This window comes from Dermatophagoides pteronyssinus, unplaced genomic scaffold (genome assembly GCF_027571235.1).
Source record: "Dermatophagoides pteronyssinus isolate colony J.1.1.1.1 unplaced genomic scaffold, Derpt_VIB-CSIC_2022.12 sq0006, whole genome shotgun sequence".
Classification (NCBI taxonomy): Eukaryota; Metazoa; Arthropoda; class Arachnida; order Sarcoptiformes; family Pyroglyphidae; genus Dermatophagoides; species Dermatophagoides pteronyssinus.
Genome location: NW_027461530.1, coordinates 1,880,435 through 1,902,781, shown reverse-complemented (window position 1 = coordinate 1,902,781; position 22,347 = coordinate 1,880,435). Strand labels below are relative to the sequence as shown.

Below are 22,347 nucleotides of genomic sequence, written 5' to 3'. Positions count from 1 at the left end.
TTGATTGAGTGAAATTTTTTTTTTGTGCAGTGCAGTGCTTATTATGGTGATGATTATGAATGTGATATGTTTGTGTGTGATAATATACGTGTTGAATATTGCCTATTACAAAATGTTTTTTGTTGTTTTTTTGGTTTGTAAATTTCGAAAAAATTTGTTTGAATTGAATATTGATCACGTGAACAAGGGAAAAACGTTGATTATTGGAATTTTTTGTTTGTTTGTTTGCTAAAAAATGTTTGATTTTTTTAAAATTTGAAAAAAATTAAATTGAATTTTCCAGAAACTTACCCGAAAATGATGAGAAAATTTACGGAAAAAATGATAATTTAAAGTGTCGTATTGGAATTTGACTAGAAAATCACACACCCACCACACAAATTCAGACTAGAATAAATCAATCAATGTTGATGATTCGATTGATTTAATTAACCCATTTGATTCGATGAACAAAGATGACAAACGACAAGAATCGAATCGAATCAACTTTTCAACATCATGACCATGTCATGATGTGTTGATTGTATCAAAGGTAGATGATCGAATGAAATCAACAAACGATTGTTGCATTGTTTGGAAATCTTTACGGAATAAAACCTTGTAACGGAAAACAAAAAATATCTAACCAACCAATCACCAATCACAAATGATGATTTTTTAGACGCAAGCGCTTTTTTCCGTCAAAAGAAACCAACAAAAAAAAAAAATCAAAAAGAAAATTTTTTTTTCCCAATTGAAAATGAAACACAGATATACAGAAAAAAAGGCCGAAACTTTATCAACAAACACACACTGTATGTATACCTACACACACACTGGTTGTTTAATGTTTTTTTTTGTCGCATATAACCGAAAATGGTAAAAATGAAATAAAATAAAAAATTATCGACCAGGAGAGAGAGAGAGAGAAAGAGAGAGAAAATGATCCAATAAGCCATCAGAATGATTATGGAAAAGAATATGGATCCTCCTCCTCCATACATACACAATTGGTGAGTATCCAGAAACCAACAAAAAAAATGACAATAGATTTTTCTTGATCACCAAAAAGATAATAATTTTTTCTGGTTCAATCAACGGATCTTCAAACAAACTGGTTCGCGTGTCGCTGTTCGTGTACCTATTTAAGGTTTTTATTTTTTCCGTTAATAATACCGATGTTAACCTATGACCAATGTGCCATACTGATGATGATGATGCTGGGGAAAACTTACGAACAACGGCGAATGGAAAGAACATGGACCAATGTTTTTGACCTTAAAAACAGCAGAAAAAAAATAGCACGCGCTAAGCAAAGCTTGCGCGTGTTTTTTTTTCTTTCCTCGATCAACAGTTCAATGTTGTTGTTGTTGTTGAATATTTATGAATGATGGAAAAACTTGATCGTTTTATTTCTCGTATTCGAATGGTATCCATACTATGTTACCTTTTTTTTACATTAAGTATGACATGAATCCAAAAAAAAACCAGATGCCAGTCAATCACAAGGAAACAAAAAAGAACACCGTGGTTCTCTCTCTCTCTCTCTCCCTTTGTAAATAAATGTATCGCGCGCGCGAGAGAGAGGATAATGCACACACAAACACATTTCTGGTGAATGAATGAATGGATGGATTCGTTTGTTTGTGCGTGTGTGAACTATACCATTTGGAAATGGGAAAAGAAGTCTTTTTTCATTTTTTGTCCCCTCACAATCATGGGCCAAGCCTGTGTGTGTGTTTGGCTGAAATATTTATTTAGATCGAAATTGAACAAGGGGAAGAAAACCAGCCAAATAATAATGATGATGATGATGATGTTCGGTTTTGGATCCAAAATGGATCATTTGCCTTTTTTTTTATTTATTTCAAATATACAAAAGCTATACTCGTTCGCGCGCGTTTTCACACAAATTGATAATATTTTTATGTAAAAGCTTGCGTGTGTTATAGCTGGCGCATTACAATTAAACACGCGTGTTTATGCAAATTTTCATTTTTTTTGTTGTGCTGATTACGATCAATTAATCAATCGATCAATCGATCCATCAATCAAACTGGCCAGAAAGAAATTTTTTCAAAAAAATTTCTTGATCTGGGAAATTTCCGAAATTTTCTAACGGAATATTTTTGGTTTTTTGGTTGTTGTTGAACTTAATTCGTACTTGAAGATTCGTTATTCATTTTTTCTGTTTGTTTCGGCATGAGACTATAGTCAATAACAACAGTGAAAAGAAAAAAAAATAACCGTCGTTATTTCATTTTCTATGATGATGAGAGAATGGGAAACAAAAAAAAAAATTCAGATCAAAAAAAAAAATCCAATATGACCGTTAACATATTGGGAAAAAGCTTGCGCGGCGATACGGTTACCAGTAATGCACACAAACACACGAAACTTAACATAAAAATCGATCATGAAATAAAATCTCTTGCTGCGCGCGTGTTTCATTCATTCATTCATTCATTCCGAAATACATTTTCTAACGGATCCCGTGCCAAAAGTAAAAGTAAAAGACATATACACGTGCCACAACAACAGCAACAACAAAAACGAAAAAAAAGCGACTACGAAAATATTTTTCTGATCTGATCTGATTTTGTTTTCAGTTAATATCAGAGTTTATCGTTAATAACCGTTAAGATTTTTTTTTCTTCTTTAAACATTTCACCAACGATTATTATTGAATGAAATTAAATAAATAAAATAACGGTTTCCTGTTGGTAGGGTTACCGGCTGATGATGATTAGCCGGACTATTTGTATATGTCAAGGCATTTTCAAAATTATTTAAACGGTTTTTTTTCCTTCTTTTCTTCGGTAAACTGTTGAGAATTTGAAAATTAAACGGTAATTTTTTGTTTTCGGGATAAAGGAATCCGTTGGAAAAATTATCGAAAAAAATAATTCGAGAAAAGAAAAAAAACAAAATTTTCGCGCCATAGGAATTCCAAATTCCAATTCATTTACCCATAACAAACAATAGATGTCGCCAGCTGACTAGATAATTTATTAAAATTACCAAAAAAAAAATGATTATAATTTTGTTGGACAAAACGAAAAGATCAAAGATCAACCAACGAATAAAAATGATTTAATATTTTTAAAAAAATTTTAATTTTAATTAATGAGAATCATCATTACAAATTTTTCATTTTTTGAATTCGACAAAATATTTTTTTGAATGAAAGGGCAAAAAAAAAAATTCCATATGGACATTCCGGTAAAAGAAGGTAAAAAGGAAAAAACGAACGAAACGAAATGAAATTCAAAAAAGAAAAAAGAGATCGGCTATTTATATATATAAATTGGTATATTACTTTGCAAAAAAAAAAAAAAAAAAAAAATCATTATAATAATAATTAAGCAAAATTATAAAGAACATATAATGTGAATGAAAAAAAAAATATTATATATCAACGATGATGCAACAAAAAAAAACAAAAAAAAAAATCATATCAATGATGATGTGGATGATGATGATAATTGGTGATCATTCATTTGTTGCTTTGTTTTGCTGTATTCAATATATAATAATTTAAATAAATATGAATATGATGAATACAAGCATTTTACTGATCGATATTTTGTTTTTGTTTTTTTTTGGAGTGTCAATTTTTTTTTAATTGTTGTTGTTGAATATATAAAGAATAATGATTGACATTTTGAAATGATTTTTTAGTTTTGTTTTGATAATATTGTGTATGAATAATATATGATTTCATCATTAAGAAAGATAATAATAATAATAATAATAATAATAATCTGATGAAAAGAGATAGATGATATTAATTATATTTATAATAGAATTAAGGATCGGATTTTCCGAATATTTTTTTGTTTTGTTTGTTATTGTATGATGTCAAATTGCGGCAATCTTATATGATGATGATGATGATAATGATGATGTGAATAGACAAAAGACATATGATGCAACTAAATTTGAAAATGACCAAAATGATGAAGGGGTGCGTAATTTGTAGGGCTTTTGTTTTTGTTTTTGTTTTTTTGTGATTGAGATTAAGAAAAGAAAAAAATTAACAATCAAGATGCAAATAAAATGAAAAATGAGAATTTTGTGTGAGAAAAAAAATTCTTTGTCATTTTGTTTTCATTCGGTTCAATTAATTAATGTTTGATTGTGATTAAATAATTATATTACTTTAAAAAAATTCTCCAATAATTGATGAATCAATTAATGATCATGAAGTTAACTGGTTGAAACAGAAACCGTTACTTGTTGTGGTTGTTGTTGTTGCTGCTGTTGTTGTTGTTGTTGATTTAATTGTTGTTGGCCAACAGCTTCCGATTTTATTGCCTGCATTGTTGTCGTTGTTATCGATTGATTATTAGCATTAACTATGGCTGCAGCATTCGTGACAACTGTAGCAGTCGTTGGTTGTTGTTGTTGTTGAATTGTACCAACCGTATTGTTTAGCACCGGTGGTTTATGATGTGATAGCATATGTTTTCGCAGACCTTCACGTGTTTTGAATTTCTTTTCACAATTATAATAATCGCACGCATATTTACGTTCATCCGAATGTACAGATTTATGTTTGGCAACATTAGTTGATTTATAAGAACCATAATCACAACCAGGCCAATCACAACGATATGGTTTCTCCAGGATTGTATGCCTGATCATATGATCTTTTAGATTACGTTTCAATTTATATGCAGCTGTACAGCCTTCAAATTCACATTTAAATCTCGCCAATTCCGGATTACGACTTCGTGATTTTGGTGGAGCAGGTTGTGGTGGTGGTGGTTGCGGAACTGGAGCCGCAATAGCATGCGTCACCTGAGTTGGTGCCTGTATCGGTGCATGTAATTTTACATGGTTAAGATAAGCGCCCTGTGAATCGAATGATTTGCCACAGTTCATCACTCCGCAGATGAATTCTTGATGACCATCGGGATGTTGAATCATTGTTCCAGGAGCGAAAAATTGCTGCGGTGCATTAGCAACGACTTGTTGTTGTGGTGGTGGTGCCGCATTCTGTGTCGCTACATTCACCGTATTGGAAGCATTATTGGCGGCATTCGGATTATGATCTTTATGTGCACGCATATGTGAACGTAGATAACTGGAGCTGACACAACGATACGTACAATTCGGAAATGTGCATGCAAACGGCTTGTCCGGTCGATGCGTATGTGAATGATCCCACAATCCTTTGCGTGTTTTATAACGACGGCCACAATTCTCCACCGTACAGATGTAATTCCGTTCACTCGAATGGGTTTCTTTGTGTTCGTTAAGCTGAGTCTTGGTCAAAGCAGAATATCCACAATTAGGAATGTTGCAACGAAATGGTTTCTCTACCTTGCTATGTTGCATCATATGTTGTTTGAGATCATATAATGTGCTGAACAATGAACTGCAGTTCGAATTGTTACATCGAAACAATTGCGTGTTGATCATCGCATTAGTTCCGGCCACTGCAATCGCTGTCGTTATCGGCTGTGGTTGAGTGCTAGGTACGACCACTGATGTATTACCAACATTTCCACCTCCGGATTGTTGTTGAGCCACAATCGTCTTATGCGCTATAGCTGTTCCGACATTTGATGCAGGCGGTTGCTGTAATTGAATCAATGTCACCTGTTGTCCAGTCGGCAATTGACCAGTAATCTGAGTCGGTTGTAATGTTCCCTGTTGTCCTTGAGCATTTGCCGTAATTATCTGAGCAATCTGTTGCTGTTGAGATTGATGTTGCGAGACAACTGTTACTTGTTGTGGCTGATTTTGCTGAATTTGTTGTTGTTGCTGCTGCTGTTGTTGTTGTTGTTGCTGCTGTTGTTGTTGTTGTTGCTGTACGATTTGGACAGTTTGTTGTTGATTCTGTTGTTGGCTACTGGATTGATTATTCTGTTGCATTGTGCCATTTTGATCATGTACAGAACGATGGCGTGTTAATTCGGTCATCTTAGAAAATTCTTCATTACAATCAGGCCATTCACATTTGAATTTACGTTCCATATGAACACGCATATGTGCTTTCAATGAAGCTGGTGTTTGTGAACGAAATTCACAGCCAGGCCAAACACATGGATATGGATGATCAGAATTATGAACAGCTGCATGTTCATTAAGCTCTTCACGTGTTTTAAAACGACGACCACATTCAGGAAAACTACAATTGAATTCTCCATCACCAGTATGTACCAATTTATGATTATTGATATGACGTCTCGATGATGTCTGATATTCACATGATGGCCAACCGCAAATATAAAGACCATCACGATATGAATGCATAACCACTTCAGCTGCTGCAATGGCCATTACATCTTTCTTTTCACCAAGATTATTATAATTGGAAGCATTCATATTATCAACAGCATGTTGTACGGCTGCTGCTGTTTGTGGTTGTACAATATAAGCTTGTGTAACTCCATCCGATTGATCCATATTTGGATCACAAAATGTTTGTAATGTTGTTGAAAATTCTTCCGTTGCCCAATCTTCCTGTAGATATCGTTGTAATAATGCTTCATTACCACGAATTGTCTCCTGAAATCTTTGCTCAATTCGTTCGAATTCATAACGTAATTTTTCATCATTAATAATATTTGATTCATTATATAATTTTTGTACATAATTTTTATATTCCAATAATGCATGTAAACATTTACGAATAAAATCAAAATCAAATAATGATTCATTCGTTTGTAAACAGATGATCTCTGTCGGTTTTATTTCTATCGCATCCATAGTGGTAGATTTTTGTTTCTCTTCTTCTTCTCTTATTCACACTTGTTCTTCATTCACAAATATACACTGCTTCGTTTTGTTGTTGTTGATTATTTTTTGTTGGTGGTGGTTGGCCGGCTTTCGATTTTGTTTTTTTAAATCAAAATAACTTGACGTTGATGCTGATGATGATGATGATGGTGGTAGTTGCTAGCCGGTTACTTGAAAATTCAAATCGCTATTTATTGTTGTTATTTTTAAATGTTGCTGCTGCCGATTTTGCGGACGCAAACATACACATATGGGAAAAAACGACAGTGGAAAGGTAATGTGATGATCCTCGTTATGATGATGTTTTCTATTGAATAGAAGAAGTAAGACGGGAATGCTATCAAATTGAATGGAATAGCGTCCAAGTGATTTCTCTTTTATTATTATAGTGGCCAAATTCAAAAGAAGCGGCTTTTTTATGTGAATGATGATTGTAGGACAAAAATTACAACAACAGCTAGCTAGATTGTTGGAAAAAAAGAAGAGAAAACAAAAAAAAAAATGAAAGTGAAAAAAACTTTTCCTTTAGCAAAGAACTGAGTATATGATATGTGTGTGTGTGTGTAGATAACTGTACTATGTATTCCATTCAATTGATAATGATATTAGTTTATAGAATGTATGATGTGGTGATATTTTCTCATTTGTATTTCCTATGTGTATTATCTCACACAGTTTGAAAGAAAAAGGAAAATAATTTGGCGTTTGTTGCAAGAAGCACAAAAGAAAAACAACAAACAAAAACCACTATCTCCAAGGCAAAAAAATTATAAGTTTTTATCATCACTTTCAATGATTCGCTCACAATATTCTATGTTGCCATAATAAAGCTATTTGACATTTTTTTTTGTCTGCTATATAACAGTGTGTGTTTGTGTGTATCTATTGGGCGCCACCACTATCATCCACTAAACTCAATATATGAAAAAAGAAATTTTCTGGATCCTGGGTTATTGATTACAAAAAAGAAATGGATTTTTTTTTTCTGGTGGTGGTTACCACTGATTTCCTATCCTATTTGGCTAGGGGGGGACAAAGACGAACCAAACAAGAATATTAAGTTCTCATTTTTGATTGAGCGCGCGTGTTTCATAATAATTGCTATATTTTGACATGTATTCTTCATAGGTCTAACTGCTATTGCTATAAGTCAGTGATAAGAGTGTCAAAGGCTATCAACCTTTGTTATTCTTTGAATGAATTTGTCAAATATTGTTTGAACCTACAGTGTGTATTTGTCCATACAATACTTGCTATGTCTGTCAATGATGTTATTTGTTTAAAAAAAAATAATCCAGATAAATTTCTCCAACAAAAACAGAAGTGGTTAATTTTAGAAGCAGCATCAATATCATTTAGCAATAAAAACAAACAACTAGAAAATTTTTCAATAGAAAAAATGGCTACCATCACACACAAGATGTTCATAGCATCTCATAACATAACATATAGCAAGTATATTTGGAAAAAAAATTGTAGCAAAATTGAACAGAAAGAGAAAGAGACTAACAGAACATGGTCAAAGTTATATAGAATTTAAAAAAATAGAGAATATTTATGCGAATAATAAAATAATATTCTATCCTGGTTTGTTTGACATTTTTTTCTTCATTTTTTTAAAAACAAAATTCAAAAAAGGGAGAAAATTTTTTCATCTATCTTTCTGAGCTATTTCTTTCAATTTACCTTGTTTTTTTCTGAATGTAATTATAAAAATATATTTGTCAATCAACAAGGAAAACCAAACGACCATTGAAATATGTTGTTAATGTCTATTCATGTTGTTTGTTGTGTATGTTTTAAGTTATTTTATTATAATGACAAAACACTAACCAGTGATGATGACGATGATGATTAAAAGAAATGAGGATGATGATCGATGTTGAACAGAAAAATGAATAAATATTGAAGAAAAAAAATTTCACGGCCTTGATTTGTTGTTTGTTTCTTGATGAAAATTTTTCCTTCTCTTTTTTTGATTGATCAGATCAGATCATATATGATGGTCTACCGACAACTTTTTTTCTTCACTGCTCCAAGAATATTCAGACAAGAATATAGACTTCGCAGATCTTCTTAAATGTTTGATTCGATTATTTGATCCTAGATATTTGAAAGAAAAGAAAACAAAAAAAAAGTTCAATTGATGAAAATGAATTCATAAATGGTTATTTGATTAACAATGTTGCCTGCCACAAATAACCGATTCAAAATTATGATTGGTCAAATGAAATGAAATCATATCAATACCCGGTGACAACATTTTCTATTCATATATATTTTTGGGATAATGACAATCCAATATGACATAGGTAATGTGATTGAATTGTTCTCTCATAAAGGATGGTTATGCCGGTGGTTTCAAATTTCGTCAAATTGAATCACCGGTATCATCAATTATCATTGGCTAATACCGGACAACAACAATTCAACACGATAATTCAAAAACAATACGGTAAACCGCCAAAAAAAACGCAATGAACATCTCAAATCATCACCCATGTGATTATTTGTTGTCACATTTGGATATTATTATTATTATTATTTTTGGTTTGGTTGGTTAGGCATTATACAACAGGCAGTAGTTTATACCATTTTCTCATTTTTTTATTATTATAAAACACACACACATTATACATTTTATTTCTTTCGGTGGCGGTCAAGATGTGTGGTGGTACAATTTTCAAAATACAAAAAAAATTACATACACTACTCTTTTTTTTTGTAAAAATGGATGATGAGTGAGTGGTGTGTTTATAAGTTACGAATACGTACGTTCCGTTTGGCGTTCACGTTCTTTATGTTTTGATCTCACAACAACAATTTTTGTGGTGCCTTTTGGTCGACAACAACAGCGATGATCTCGGATCGGATCGTTTCGTTTGAAGAAGAAAAAAACAGCGATAGATCTTTATGTGTGGTGGTATAGGGAATGACGGCGCGACGACTAACGATGATGATGTTGATGATAATGGTGGTGGCGTGTAACAAAACAACAAGAAAATTTTTCGAAGAAGTTGTTTTGGTAATAAAAATGATGCCTCTATTGACGACAACAGCCAGAAAAAATAAACCGAAACCGGTGGAGATAGATGGACGATCAGCAAAAAAAAAAACAAAAACGAGATCAAACGATCTTCATGTATCAGGATTGTGTGGTTGGATCGTTTCGGATTCGATCGTCTGTGTGTGTGTGTGGTTGGGGGGTTAGTAATAATGATGATAATAATGATGGCTGTCGTTTTCAATCGGTGGTGGTGGTGGTTAGTGGATGGATGGATGGAAGAAGAAACAAAAAAAAAGTAGTGCCAATATAAGATTTAGAATTGAAATTGAACGAAGATGATAAAAAAAAACAGGTGCAGATATATCCAAAAAAAGAAGTTGTTGAAATTATTATCCAAAATAACGAGAAAAATCGAAGTGAATGTACATTGCTAGAAGCAAACAAACAAAAAAAAATCAAAATGGTGAAGTTCGTTTTTTCGTTATTTTTTTCTTTTTTGCTGTAAAACGTTCGAATCGAATAATGTTTTCCTCGAAAAAACACACACAGTTCACGAGGGAGAGGAAGAGGGAATGTGCACGCGAGATACCACACACACACACACTCCAAATGCATTGTGGAATGAGAATGAACTAGGTGTGGTAGTATCCAAAATAAAAAATCAGCGCGCGCTGTGTCCTCGTTTAATTTGGCTGGCGGTTACTGCCTGCTTGTTCTTTTTTTTTTTTTTTGGTTCTCCTCCTGCCTCTGCCTTGTTTTTTTTTGCTGATCTGCGTTGATAAATGCGCCGCTGCCACAATGAAAATTGAGCGAAATTCATAAACAACGTTTTCGAATGTTTGTAAATTCCCGCGAAATTTTAATAAATTTGATATTTTTTGTAAATCAAATTATAATTACTAAATTATCACATTGATTCTAATGGTTGTAAACCAATTAATCGCATACATTGATTTAGTACATTTTTAGCACAGATAAACAATAATAAACGTGTTTGTTGAATTGATTTCGGTTGTCCTTTGATTGTTAATTCTTGATTAGCACGATTTATAGCCGTTCTAAAATTGGAAAAAAATTGAATTAAATTTTTTATTCAAAGATCAAAATAATCAACTTACTTAAGATCAAACATATAATTGGTTAATATACTTGGTTCTAGTTGATTATAAGCTTGATCGATTATTTCATCAAACATTAATAATTGATTGATTAGATTTCGACCTTCCAAAGTATGGATAGCAGCCAAATTCAATGATGATGATGATGATGATGATGAACATTGATAATCATCATCATCGTTATTCATAGATTTTTTAATCAAATTACATAATCTTGCATGTGTATATTGTAATGAAATTCCTGTATTTCCATTCATTCGAAGTGCACGATTCCAATTGAATCGATATTCAGATACACGACGATTTGATAAATCATTTACAATGATAGCTGAAACACCCAATATATCGGCAATCGTTTCATATTGTTCAATTGGAATTTTTGTGTCTATGGAAAAAAAATTTCATTAACAACGAAAAGATTTCAACCGAAAAACAATTTACTTTGACTAGTTTTTATTGCTTCCAATGAACGATGTTTAGCTTCATTTAGTACATCATCAAGAAAAATTGCTTCACCTTTACGTGTACTCATTCCTAATATTCGTCCGAATTTTAAATGTTCAAGATTTCTATTTGTAAAATGATGATATTCAATAGGAAAACAACAACAACAACAATTCAAAAAAAACTTACCGATAAACAGGATTATTCAATGAATGAAAAATATTTTTTAAATTATTAAAATGTTTTGATTGACTACTATCAACAACATAATACATTTGATCAAAATTATAATGTTTTTGTCGATTTATAACTGCGGCTAAATCTCTAGTTAGATAAAGACTTGTACCATCATTCTTCAGCAATGGAATTGCCAATTTTTTATTCTTCTGATTTGAATCATCAATTTCGATACATGTTGCACCATCAACAATTTTAATTAATTGTTGTTGTTGAATCATTTGGATTATATCATTTATCGATTGACTATACATTGATTCACTTTCATATCGATCAAATTGAATACCTAATCTTTTATATAATTTTTCCAATTCTTCAATACTTAATCGACGAAATTCATACCATTGTTCATAGATTCTGGAATCATTTGTTTCCAATTGATAGAAACGATTTTTAGCCTGATTTCTCCAATCAATATCCGAATCACATTTTCGATTACCATCAACATAAACATTGAATAAATGTTTTAATGGTTCACACTGTAGCTTGTTTGGATCACCAAATTGATCATAAGCAAGACTTAATATACCGAATTGTGTACCCCAATCACCAAGATAATTCATTCGTATAACATTATTTCCATAAAATTCCAATATATTTGCAATACTATTACCAATTATTGTTGAACGTAAATTTCCAACATGAAATGGTTTTGCAATATTTGGTGATGAATATTCAACAATAATTTTCTTTTTACCATCATTTAGTTGATGTTCAACGATCAAATCCATAAGATTTTTCTTGCTTAAATCTTTGAATAGATGCTATTTGCGAAAATAATTTGTTTTTAAACAAAAAAAATCAAAAGCAAAAATAAAAAAACCAACCGACTTTGATTATTGTTTCGAAATCAATTTCAAATGCCCAAATATTATCGAATGTTGTCGCTGTTGATGAATTATCATTATTGACAGAATGAATCATTTTAGCATTTCGAATGAATGAATTATGTTTCATCAAGGTTTTTATAAGTTGATCATCGTTATTGTCGTTTCGATTGGTTTCTTTAGCCGTTAAATTCAAATAAAATGTTTGACCAATCGATGATTCATCAATTATCGATACATTATTAGGTGGCTTGACTTTGATCATAGATTTTTCTATAATTAATCCAATCTTTTTTAAATTGGAAACGATTTCTCGTTTCAATAAAAATGCCATTCTTTGTTTTTTGGAAATTTCGAAAAAAAGTATCTTTGAAAACAAATAACACATGATAAGTTTTAAAACGCATGCGCTTTAAGCAACTTCGAATTCATAAAAAACAAACATTCGATTTGATTAATCTGGAATAAAGATTTTCTTTTAATGAATAAAATCAATCAATAACAATTATCCGAATGTTTTTCAGCTAACACCAATCTAATTTACGATGAAAAAGAAAAAGAAAAACAAACACTTGACTATTTTATGGAACGACAAAAACGAAACGAAATAATGTTTTAAAAAATCACAAATGAATTTTAAATAATTTAAATTGTTTTTTTTTTTTGGATAATGACATGGATTATTTCATTGAATTCTCGGTAATTTTTTTTTCTCTGCAATTAAAATATTGGAATATAATTATCGATACGTGCTTTATGTTTTTGTGCAACACATTCAGCAATCCAAATAATATTACGACATTCTTGTTCTTTTAATTTAAGATATGCATAAAATATACCAAAATGAAATTGTTGTAGGAATGCATTGATATTCAATTTAACTTCATGTTCAAAACATTTATCTTCTAATGTTTTATTTTCAGCATTTGATTGTGTATCAAACAATACACGATAATCGGCATACATTTCGGCTACATTACGTACTTGTTCATAATCATCGGCCATTGCTAATTGTGCTAAACCATATGGATGAAGTTTACCACAAGTTGGATACAATTTTGAACGATCTTCTTTACTTAATTCAGTACCAAATGAATTGATTGTAATCATAAAAGCACGACGATCAGCTTCGAATGCTAAATGAAGAAGAATTTTTAACAGAAAGAATACGGTAATAATGATAATCGTAAATTACAAAAAAAAACTACAAACATACCAAGAATTTCACACATAACTTCAGCTGTAACACCACCAAGTTCTTCACAAAATTTATGAAATGATTCTAAATAAGCTTTAAAAACAGTATTACGAATAATTTCAACATTCATTTCATCCAAATCTTGTTCACCAATACAATTAACAAAATATGGTGCTAATGGTGTATCAACCAATACAGCATTATAAAGATCGGATGGTGTTGATGCAACATGAATAGCTTCCATTTGATCAAATGAACCTAATGGATGACATTTAGGTATCAATTCTGATAATGGTCGTTGATGTAATGTACCAGTAATCAATAAAATAATATTATCAATCATATAATAATGTAGAATATAATCAAGAAATGATGATAATGGTTCAACAGCATGATTACGAACATGTTGAAATTCGGCAACTAATTTTTCTTTTAATTTATCTTCAATAACCGATACGGTTAATGGTGATGGTTCATTGGCCAAAAAACCACCATAATCAGTTGATTGTAGATGAAGTTTTAAATCTTCTAATGTTTCACATTGTACAAGATTTAAATAATCCGATTGTTTTATAATACCGCATTTAAAACCACGTACTAATCCTTCCAAATAGCCATTATCAACATTGAATAAACTTTCCAAGAACATTTTCTTTGTTTCTTTGTTTTGCACCAAAAAAAATCTTCAAAGATTATATCCACAAAATGACACACACAATATGGTAAATAAGATGAACCAGAATCAAGGATGCAAAAGAAAACCAAAACACAAAAGACGCCCACACATAAAAATACACTCAACCAGAAATTTGGATGATGCGCTCTTTCAAAACAGAAAAAAAATCTTGTATTGACGTAGCCGATTCAAGAAATCAAAAAAAAAAAATGAAACTCCAATAGCACCATCTATCCATCCAAATTATCAACTTTCAAAAACATTGATTCGAATGTTTTAAACAAAAACAAAAAAAAATGTCACATGGATAACATTCATGATCAAAATTGATTGATTGATGATGGTGTGACATTATCATCGATCAATCGATCAATCAATTAATCAAATTACAATAACGTCATCGAAAACCTTTTTTCAATTTAATGTCATTTGATTCATCGATAATTATTGAATATCATCAACAACAACAACAACAACAGCAAGTATATAAAACGATTGTTTTATTTTGATTTTTTTCATTTGATAATCAATCAATAAATTGATCAATCGATCGAAAATGTCAAAATTTGAATTTTGTTCGTTCACCATCACCACCATCATCATCGTCGTCATCATTATTTTATCCTCATCGGTTATTGATGCAGCACAATTATTTAAAAATTGTTCATCAAATTCTGGTCATATTCAATCGATAAATATTTCCGATTGTTCGGATAATGATTCATATTGTCGATTGAAAAAAGGTGGCGATGTTTTGATGCATTTAGATTTTGTTGCCGGTAAGTTTTTTTTCGTTCTTTGCAATGAACAACATTTTTCATCATTCAATTTTTGTTTTCAAACAGATAAAGCATACGAATCGGTAAAATTGAAAATTTTTGGTGAAATAGCTCGTATTAAGGTTCCATTTCATATTACACCAGAGTAAGTTTGTTTGTTTTGCTTTTTTGGAATCCTTCACAAAAATTAATTTTTCAAAAATTATCAGTGAAGCATGCGGTAATTATGGCCTAAAATGTCCATTAGTTCCTGGTCAAACAAATCGATTCAATCTTTCATTGCCAATAAAATCGATTTATCCATCAATTCCGGTAAACGTAAATTTGAATTTGATGGCAGGTGATACTGATGATAAAATTGTTTGCATACGTTTCAAAGCCAGAATCTCAAATTGATCATTTATGTTGTCATAAAATGTTCCACAAATACACAAAAAAAATGTATAAATTTTTTTAAAAATCTTCACACAATTGTTATGGTTGCAATCTGTTGTGTTCGTACAATACATTCAGATAATTCGGGTAGACTTGTTGTTTGTCTCATTATAGTTTTCTAATAGAATTTTTTAATTAAAATTTTTTTTTTAAATTACAAAAACAAAAAAAAACTTACACATTTTTGATTTGATTTTCTTCTTGCGAATGAATTTTTCGATCTTTTTGATTTGAAAATTTTCCATGCACGCAATAGATTCATTTTCGATTGATCATCTTTATTTCAAAAAATTACAAAATTACAAAGTAAATAAAAAAAATATCAAAATAAATCCGGACTTACGTTGTTTATAATTATCAAAATCATTATTATTATTATTATTATTAATTATAAAATTATTATTTATAAATTTTTGATCATTATAAATTGTCATCATTGTTGTCGTCGGATTGGTTAATGGTTGATGATAATGATGAAAATGATGATGATGTTCAATATTATTTGTATTATTAATATTATTATTATTATTATCCTGATGATAACGACGTAAACGTGACGCAATACTATTACTATTATTTGAATTATTAATTTTAACACGTAATGAATTCATTACATTCGATATACGACGACTACGTAATGAATTTGTTATAAAATTTAATATCATTGATAAATATGCCAAACCGAATATAATCCAAAATACGATTAAAATTTTATAAATCCAAATATAATTTTTTTCAAAACTACCGGCAACAAAATCACCAAAACCAATTGTTGATAATGTAACAAAACAATAATAAAAACCATCTAAAAATGACCATCCTTCAATGTAACGAAAAATCCAAGCCGGTACGACAAGAAATGTAAAAAACCATGGTACCAATGATATTAGGCCACGTCGTAACATTAAAAAACGTGCCGATAATTGTCGCTGATATGTTGCTCGTTTTAATCCTCTTGGTAATTTCTTGATTTTTATCAATTAAACAAATCAAATTTCATCATATGACAAAAACAAACAACAAAAAACATACTTTTGGTGATGAATATAATTTACTAAAACGATCGGCAACACTACCGATCAATAAACTTGTAATCGGTATACCAAATAATGCATAAATAATACAGAAAATTTTACCCATTATTGTTCGTGGTGTTAAATGTCCATAACCAATTGTTGTGATCACAGTGATTGCAAAGAAAAATGAATTGATAAAACTCCAATTAACATATGATTGTTGATTACCATAACTATCGATTAGATTATGATCCTGTGCAATTAATAATTCATGTAAAATTTTACGAAATTTTTGTTCAGTAAAATAATTTTGATTATTATTTTGATTATTATTTGCTGTATTATTATGATATTGTAAATGTCTGATATGTTCAGTAAAATCTTTTAATAATAGATCAATTTCTTTACGTTTTATTTGTTCATCGGGCCATTCTAATAACATAAATATAATACCACCAAATATAACATATAATATGAAAAATATTAATAAAAATACGATATGTCGTATTTCCATTGGAATAGCCTAGATTTTATTAAAAAATTTCTTATTACAAAAGAAAAAAACAAAAAACCTGAAAAACATACTTTTGGAATCATTTTTGGATGCTTTTCTTGATGCTTATTTCAGTCAAAAAAGAATTTATCAGATGATACAGGTAATTAACAAATTTGAATATTCAACAATTTTAATTAATTTAGTTTGAAGAAAAGATTTTTAATCTTCTACGTCGATGTTGATAATATCGATGATATTGATTATGGAAATATTTGGCCACAAATATTGAATATTTTTGCATCATTTATTCGAATAGTAATAACAAAATTGATGAATGAAAACATTTGTACGATTTGAAAAAAATAAAATTTAAAATTTGTAATCTACAATAATATCACAAACACAAATTATCACAAAAGAAAAAAGTTGAAAAATGAAAATGAAAAATCTTTGATGCAAACGCACGAGGATTGAATGACTGACTGAAACATTTGAAAATTCAAATGCAAATGAATAAATCGTCGTTGTCGATCGTAGACGCTTGTTATTACTTGTTGCCGCATCAACTTTTCTTTTCTCAGCAACAATTCTTAGAATTTTATTCTTAGCTTTTTCTTTGACTGACTGTCTGTTGAGAATATCACCGTAATAATCTTCTTAATGTAATTTTTGAATTCCGAAAAAAAACATTTTCATTGTTTTTTTTGTTTACAATCATTCTTCGGGACAATTTTGTTTTAATTGTTTTTTTAATCATTTTTTTATTAAAATCATTAATCATGCATGGATGTCATTGTAAATTTTCAAAAAAAATTATAAACAACAACAACCAAACGACAACAACAACAAAAAATTAACTGTAATGGTTTTTTTAATATTCTTTCTCGATCTTTTCATTGTCAACAACAACAACAGCGGTTGTTTTCAATTTCAATTTCAATGTCGATCAAAGAATGGGTAAGAATAAGAATAGAGGAATTGAATGAATCAGAATTCTTTCATGTCTTTCAAGATGATATGGATGATAATTTATCGTTCAAATTCCATTCGTTTATTCGCTAAAACGTTGATGATGATTATGCATGGCTGACTTTTTGCGAATTACGATTCTTTTTACGTTTATTTTTTTTTATAAATTGCATTCATTATTGATGTGTTGGTGTTGGTGGTCATCAGCATCACTCGGTTGATAATGATAATTCCCCCCTTCCCCTGTTGATGATGTTAAAAAATATTTAAATTTTAAAGTTTTTTTTTAATAATAAACAGAATGGCGATGTGTAATTGCTTGCCAAACTTTTTCTGTTTATTATCGTTTGGCCAAAATCCAAAAAAATAAACAAAGTTGGAAAACATCGACAACCAACATACACTTGCTTCGAAAGATATCGAGATCAACACAAGATAATCAGGGCGTCATACATTGGTGACATCCAAAATAGCATCCTCTTCTTGTTGTTCTTGTTGTTTTTAGCGGGGGATGAAAAAACTTCATAATCTTTTAAGTCTTGAAAGAATATCAACCAAACACAGAATACCCGACTATATAGTTTTGAACTCGAAATTTTTCTGGATTTTCTTTTCTTTTGCTTATTTCATGACTTGAATGACAATGACATATCATCATCATCATCATAATACTATGACCTTCTTTGTCGGTAGGAAATATCCTTGCTCCTGTTTTTCTCTTCATTCATTTCATTTATTGATGACGTTTTGTCGAACTTGTAGCAATGAATGACAGTCATTAACGTCATCATCGATTTGAAAGAATATTTTTTTTGAAAATGTAGCCAAAAATAGAAAATACAAATAATTGAAATTCGATAAATAAACACACAGAGAGATTTATTTTTATTATTTTTCAACAAAAAAATGAAAAAAATTAGGTTAACACTTGTTGCTTGTGCGATTGATTACATACATTCAATGATGAATGAATCAACCGGAAAAAAATATTATTTTTTTTCAGTGAAAAACAAAAATGGATCCACTATCGCCATCTATCCACGAGGATTTTGATTAATTTGTTTTCAAAAAAAAAAATTCTGCCAAAAAAAAATTTTATTTTCAAAGAATGTTTTTTTCAAATGAGAATGATTAAGAGGAATTTTTTTAACCCATTTTTCTCTAAAGGGTGTTCACATACAAATGACAAATGATAATTGGGGTTTTGTTTTGTTTTTTTTATTTATTTATTTGTATTAGTATAGTGTGTGTGTTTGTTTTGTAAATGTAAAAGTAAAAGTAATATTGAAATTAAAACAAAACAATACGGAAAGAAAATTATTAAGAATTTTGATAAATGATTTGATTTGTGATGGTGTTGTTGGTGGGTGATTAGTATTTCTGTCGATTGAGGATGATGATGATGATTTTTGATTTTTGATTTTTCGTTGTTTTTTTCTGTATTATTTATGTTGAATTGGTATACGTTTTTCACCATCATTATATTCCAGTGCTGGTAATGGTGATTCAACAGTCAATACACCATCTTTTGATAAACTTGAACGAATCAATTCAGGATTTGTACCTTTTGGTAATAAAAATTCACGATTATATTCACGATAGACGCTTTTATTTTCACTTTTTTCTTCATGTTTAGCGTGTACCTAAAATTGGATTAACAACAGAGAATTAGTAAAACAAAAAACAAAAACAGGATGGAATGAAAGAAACAAGGGAAAGAGAATTTTGATTAGAAAAGCAAATTTTTGTCACAAGAAAAGATGCCAACAATTAGGAAATTGACAAATATTTCAGTTCGATGACGTCAATTTTGAATATCCAATGATGATGATAATGATGATAATGAAGACATCATGATCATATTTCATTATGCAAAAGTAAACAAATTCCAACATCACAAAAACAAACGAAAAAAAGAAAAATCGATTTGTTTTGTTTGCAGATGTCATCATCATAATGATGTTGCAGAACAAACAAACAAACAGGGAAACAAAATAACAATCAATCAATCAATCAATCAAATAAAACTAACCTGAAGACGATTATCAATAGTTTTAACAACAATTTCTTCGGGTGCATATTGTGTTACATCAAAACGTAATTTTAATACTTTATTACCATCCGGTGAATCCTGTACTAATGGTGAATTAATATCATCCAACCAATGTGTTGTTTTTGTTGATGGTGCTGAACTTTCTAATTCACGACCAAATGAACGTTGTGTTGTTGAATTATTATTTGCTGTTGATGATGATAAATTTGAACCAAAAAATGTTCGTTCACGATCCATTAATTGTGTACGAAATCTATTCATTTCTTCTTCCATTTTTTTCATTTCATCTTCAAATCTTGTACGAATTGAACTAAATTCTTGATCAATTAGATTATTATCTGATCGTTGTACATGAACTTTACGTTCTGGTGCCATGATTATTGTAATTTGTTCTTTTTTTTGGTGATTTTCACACTCACACAATGAATTTACAGAATATAATCAGCGATAACTGGGTGAAAGAAAAAGAAACTGGAACAACAATAAAGCGAGATAATCAGCAGCGGCAGTAGAAAAAAAACTAGGTTACTGGAACTGACAAAGAATTTGGGTTAAAATTTTGGTTGATAATTTATAGATGACAAGCACACACACACACTAACTGAGGATTAACTAGAATCAATATGATTTTTTGTTTTTTTTTTTTTTTTGACAAGGAGAATGATGATGACACAAATATGAAATGTACACTGCCGAAAATCAACAAACACACACAAACTGTAAATGCAAATACGATTTTTTGATTATCAAAACAAAACTAACTAACTTTTTTTTATTTGCAGCAATCAACTAAATACAAAATACAAAATAACGAACCGATATTTATATACTATTTGCCGATTCGATGATAATGGTGGTAGTTGTTGTTATGGTGGTGGTGGTGGTGATAAACAATATTCAATGTTTTCAATATTCTCTCTCTCTTTTCTCTCGTCGTTGATTGAATGAAGGTACTTTTCTTCTCTTTTCTTTTTACTGTTTGATAATGAAGCAGACTTTATTCCGACGACTATGAAGATGATGATGATTTTTATTCATTCCTTCATGGTCGTCGTCGTCGTCGTAGCCTTCGTTATAGTTGATCTTTATGCAATGAGAGAAATGTTGCTGTTGTTGTTGTTGTTGTTGTGGTTGGATACGAGAAAAGGCGTCATGTATGTATATGCATGAGACATATATGAATCCCGAACAAACACCACCACCACCACCACCACAAAACCACTATCATCACGAGATAGTCATCAATGTTTGGATACCGAAAAAAAAATTGCTACTTCCAATTTCAAATACGAAAAAGAAAAAGAAAAATTGTTTACCCGGGTAATGTTTGAATTTTTTTTCTCGCGGTTGGTTGTTATGTTATGATGGTTATCAATGGTCAAAAAATCTGAAATTTATCCTCGAATAGTTCGATAGATTCGTGGTTGATAAAATGTTTATACAATTTTCGGTTTTTTTTTTTGTTCGTATGATAATATGATTTGGATTGAGCGTAGGATTCAATGAACAAACATAATTCATTATACATTATACATTTTCATTGCAAAACCCAAACAAAAACAACAAACAAGAAATCATCAATGCCATTACCATCAAATTACAAATTTTCATTGATTATAATCAACAATCATCGTAGTTGTTTACTTATGTTTGCTTGCTTGCTTATAAATATATTTTATGAATTCAAATCATTAATTGAATGAATGATTTGTGTGTGTGTGTGTGTGTGGATTGTTTTCAATCATCAATGAATAATAATGAAAATAATGTCTGACGGAAAGAATTATAAGCCATTCAAAGCATCAATGTGTGGAATGATTCATTCAAAAACATTATGTATGAATGAATGAATGAAAAAGAAATTTTTGAATTTTTCTTTATTATGGTCGGATGTTCATTGAATAATACAAACCAAAATGTAATTACTTTAATTTGTATAATGATAATGATTATATTACCAAAAAATAATAATGGAAAAAAAATTTTCAAACAAAAAAAATGTTTAATAATAGCAAGATGCTTTTATAAGATTACGTAACTATGCCTGTTAAGTGTGTGTTAAATCAAAATTGTTGGCCATCTTGTTTGTTTGTTGTTGTCTAATAACTATTACATTCCATAAATGGGCAAATTCAATTCAATTTTTTTGAAATTTTGTTTTTGGTTTTTTTTTCGAATCGATCGAACCCCAAAATCATCATGATGATTAATCGGCTATCAGGGTAATTTGAAATGAAATGGAAAAATTTCAATTCAAATTTAGCGTCTCGATAGGTTCCGGTTTTGTTAGGCAATCTCAAAAACGAAACGAAACGAAAAGAAAAGAGAAGATATTTTTCCACTATCATCATTCCAAACATATC

The 22,347-nt window shown here is 30.1% G+C and overlaps 6 protein-coding genes across 12 annotated transcripts; 1 reads left to right on the top strand and 5 right to left on the bottom strand.

The window, feature by feature from the left end:
• Positions 1-3,727: 3,727 nt before the first annotated feature.
• LOC113789330 (uncharacterized) lies at positions 3,728-10,165 on the bottom strand. Of its 6 annotated transcripts, none has more exons than XM_075820464.1 (4): positions 9,505-10,165; positions 8,563-8,832; positions 5,308-7,190; positions 3,728-5,244 (listed from the first exon to the last, which is right to left on the bottom strand). In XM_075820464.1, exons 3-4 carry the CDS (start codon positions 6,697-6,699, stop codon positions 4,189-4,191), a joined length of 2,448 nt encoding a protein of 815 aa, XP_075676579.1. In that variant the 5' UTR covers positions 6,700-7,190; positions 8,563-8,832; positions 9,505-10,165; the 3' UTR covers positions 3,728-4,188. The 6 variants fall into 6 exon arrangements, with proteins under 6 accessions (XP_075676579.1, XP_075676578.1, XP_075676576.1 ...); XM_075820463.1 differs by having other exon boundaries at positions 3,728-5,250; positions 9,505-10,163; XM_075820461.1 differs by having other exon boundaries at positions 3,728-7,190; positions 9,438-10,163.
• A 445-nt stretch (positions 10,166-10,610) lies between these two features.
• ArgRS-m (arginyl-tRNA synthetase, mitochondrial) lies at positions 10,611-12,727 on the bottom strand. Of its 2 annotated transcripts, none has more exons than XM_027338840.2 (5): positions 12,367-12,727; positions 11,488-12,299; positions 11,296-11,423; positions 10,855-11,239; positions 10,611-10,794 (listed from the first exon to the last, which is right to left on the bottom strand). In XM_027338840.2, exons 1-5 carry the CDS (start codon positions 12,694-12,696, stop codon positions 10,644-10,646), a joined length of 1,806 nt encoding a protein of 601 aa, XP_027194641.2. In that variant the 5' UTR covers positions 12,697-12,727; the 3' UTR covers positions 10,611-10,643. The 2 variants fall into 2 exon arrangements, with proteins under 2 accessions (XP_027194641.2, XP_075676581.1); XM_075820466.1 differs by having other exon boundaries at positions 12,363-12,477.
• Positions 12,728-12,811: 84 nt separating this feature from the next.
• Positions 12,812-14,398, bottom strand: VhaAC39-1 (V-type proton ATPase subunit VhaAC39-1). Its single transcript, XM_027338844.2, has 2 exons — positions 13,579-14,398; positions 12,812-13,498 (listed from the first exon to the last, which is right to left on the bottom strand). Exons 1-2 carry the CDS (start codon positions 14,207-14,209, stop codon positions 13,083-13,085), a joined length of 1,047 nt encoding a protein of 348 aa, XP_027194645.1. The 5' UTR covers positions 14,210-14,398; the 3' UTR covers positions 12,812-13,082.
• A 366-nt stretch (positions 14,399-14,764) lies between these two features.
• On the bottom strand, positions 14,765-18,246 carry LOC113789326 (potassium channel, subfamily K, member 16-like). The gene is made up of 5 exons (XM_075820468.1): positions 17,052-18,246; positions 16,483-16,989; positions 15,794-16,415; positions 15,629-15,726; positions 14,765-15,568 (listed from the first exon to the last, which is right to left on the bottom strand). Exons 1-5 carry the CDS (start codon positions 17,061-17,063, stop codon positions 15,479-15,481), a joined length of 1,329 nt encoding a protein of 442 aa, XP_075676583.1. The 5' UTR covers positions 17,064-18,246; the 3' UTR covers positions 14,765-15,478.
• On the top strand, positions 14,793-15,468 carry LOC113789323 (NPC intracellular cholesterol transporter 2 homolog a-like). The gene is made up of 3 exons (XM_027338841.2): positions 14,793-15,015; positions 15,082-15,160; positions 15,225-15,468. Exons 1-3 carry the CDS (start codon positions 14,793-14,795, stop codon positions 15,409-15,411), a joined length of 489 nt encoding a protein of 162 aa, XP_027194642.2. The 3' UTR covers positions 15,412-15,468.
• A 532-nt stretch (positions 18,247-18,778) lies between the features above and the next one.
• Positions 18,779-21,042, bottom strand: LOC113789324 (heat shock protein beta-6). The gene is made up of 2 exons (XM_027338842.2): positions 19,964-21,042; positions 18,779-19,574 (listed from the first exon to the last, which is right to left on the bottom strand). The coding sequence occupies exons 1-2, from the start codon at positions 20,357-20,359 to the stop codon at positions 19,374-19,376; spliced, it is 597 nt and encodes a 198-aa protein (XP_027194643.1). The 5' UTR covers positions 20,360-21,042; the 3' UTR covers positions 18,779-19,373.
• Positions 21,043-22,347: the final 1,305 nt, after the last annotated feature.

Excerpts from the sequence above, each read along its gene's own strand:
- LOC113789330 (XM_075820461.1), bottom strand. The coding sequence starts at position 6,699 with ATGGATGCGATAGAAATAAAACCGACAGAGATCATCTGTTTACAAACG.
- ArgRS-m (XM_027338840.2), bottom strand. The coding sequence starts at position 12,696 with ATGGCATTTTTATTGAAACGAGAAATCGTTTCCAATTTAAAAAAGATT. Across the intron at positions 11,424-11,487 it reads TTGAATAATCCTGTTTATCG|AAATCTTGAACATTTAAAAT; the intron begins GTAAGTTTTTTT and ends TTTTACAAATAG. Across the intron at positions 11,240-11,295 it reads AGCAATAAAAACTAGTCAAA|ACACAAAAATTCCAATTGAA; the intron begins GTAAATTGTTTT and ends TTTTTTCCATAG.
- VhaAC39-1 (XM_027338844.2), bottom strand. The coding sequence starts at position 14,209 with ATGTTCTTGGAAAGTTTATTCAATGTTGATAATGGCTATTTGGAAGGA. Across the intron at positions 13,499-13,578 it reads AGTTATGTGTGAAATTCTTG|CATTCGAAGCTGATCGTCGT; the intron begins GTATGTTTGTAG and ends TTCTTCATTTAG.
- LOC113789323 (XM_027338841.2), top strand. The coding sequence starts at position 14,793 with ATGTCAAAATTTGAATTTTGTTCGTTCACCATCACCACCATCATCATC. Across the intron at positions 15,016-15,081 it reads GCATTTAGATTTTGTTGCCG|ATAAAGCATACGAATCGGTA; the intron begins GTAAGTTTTTTT and ends GTTTTCAAACAG. Across the intron at positions 15,161-15,224 it reads CCATTTCATATTACACCAGA|TGAAGCATGCGGTAATTATG; the intron begins GTAAGTTTGTTT and ends AAAAATTATCAG.
- LOC113789326 (XM_075820468.1), bottom strand. Across the intron at positions 16,416-16,482 it reads AATTATATTCATCACCAAAA|AAATTACCAAGAGGATTAAA; the intron begins GTATGTTTTTTG and ends ATAAAAATCAAG. Across the intron at positions 15,569-15,628 it reads GAAAATCAAATCAAAAATGT|AAAACTATAATGAGACAAAC; the intron begins GTAAGTTTTTTT and ends AAATTCTATTAG.
- LOC113789324 (XM_027338842.2), bottom strand. The coding sequence starts at position 20,359 with ATGGCACCAGAACGTAAAGTTCATGTACAACGATCAGATAATAATCTA. Across the intron at positions 19,575-19,963 it reads CTATTGATAATCGTCTTCAG|GTACACGCTAAACATGAAGA; the intron begins GTTAGTTTTATT and ends ATCCAATTTTAG.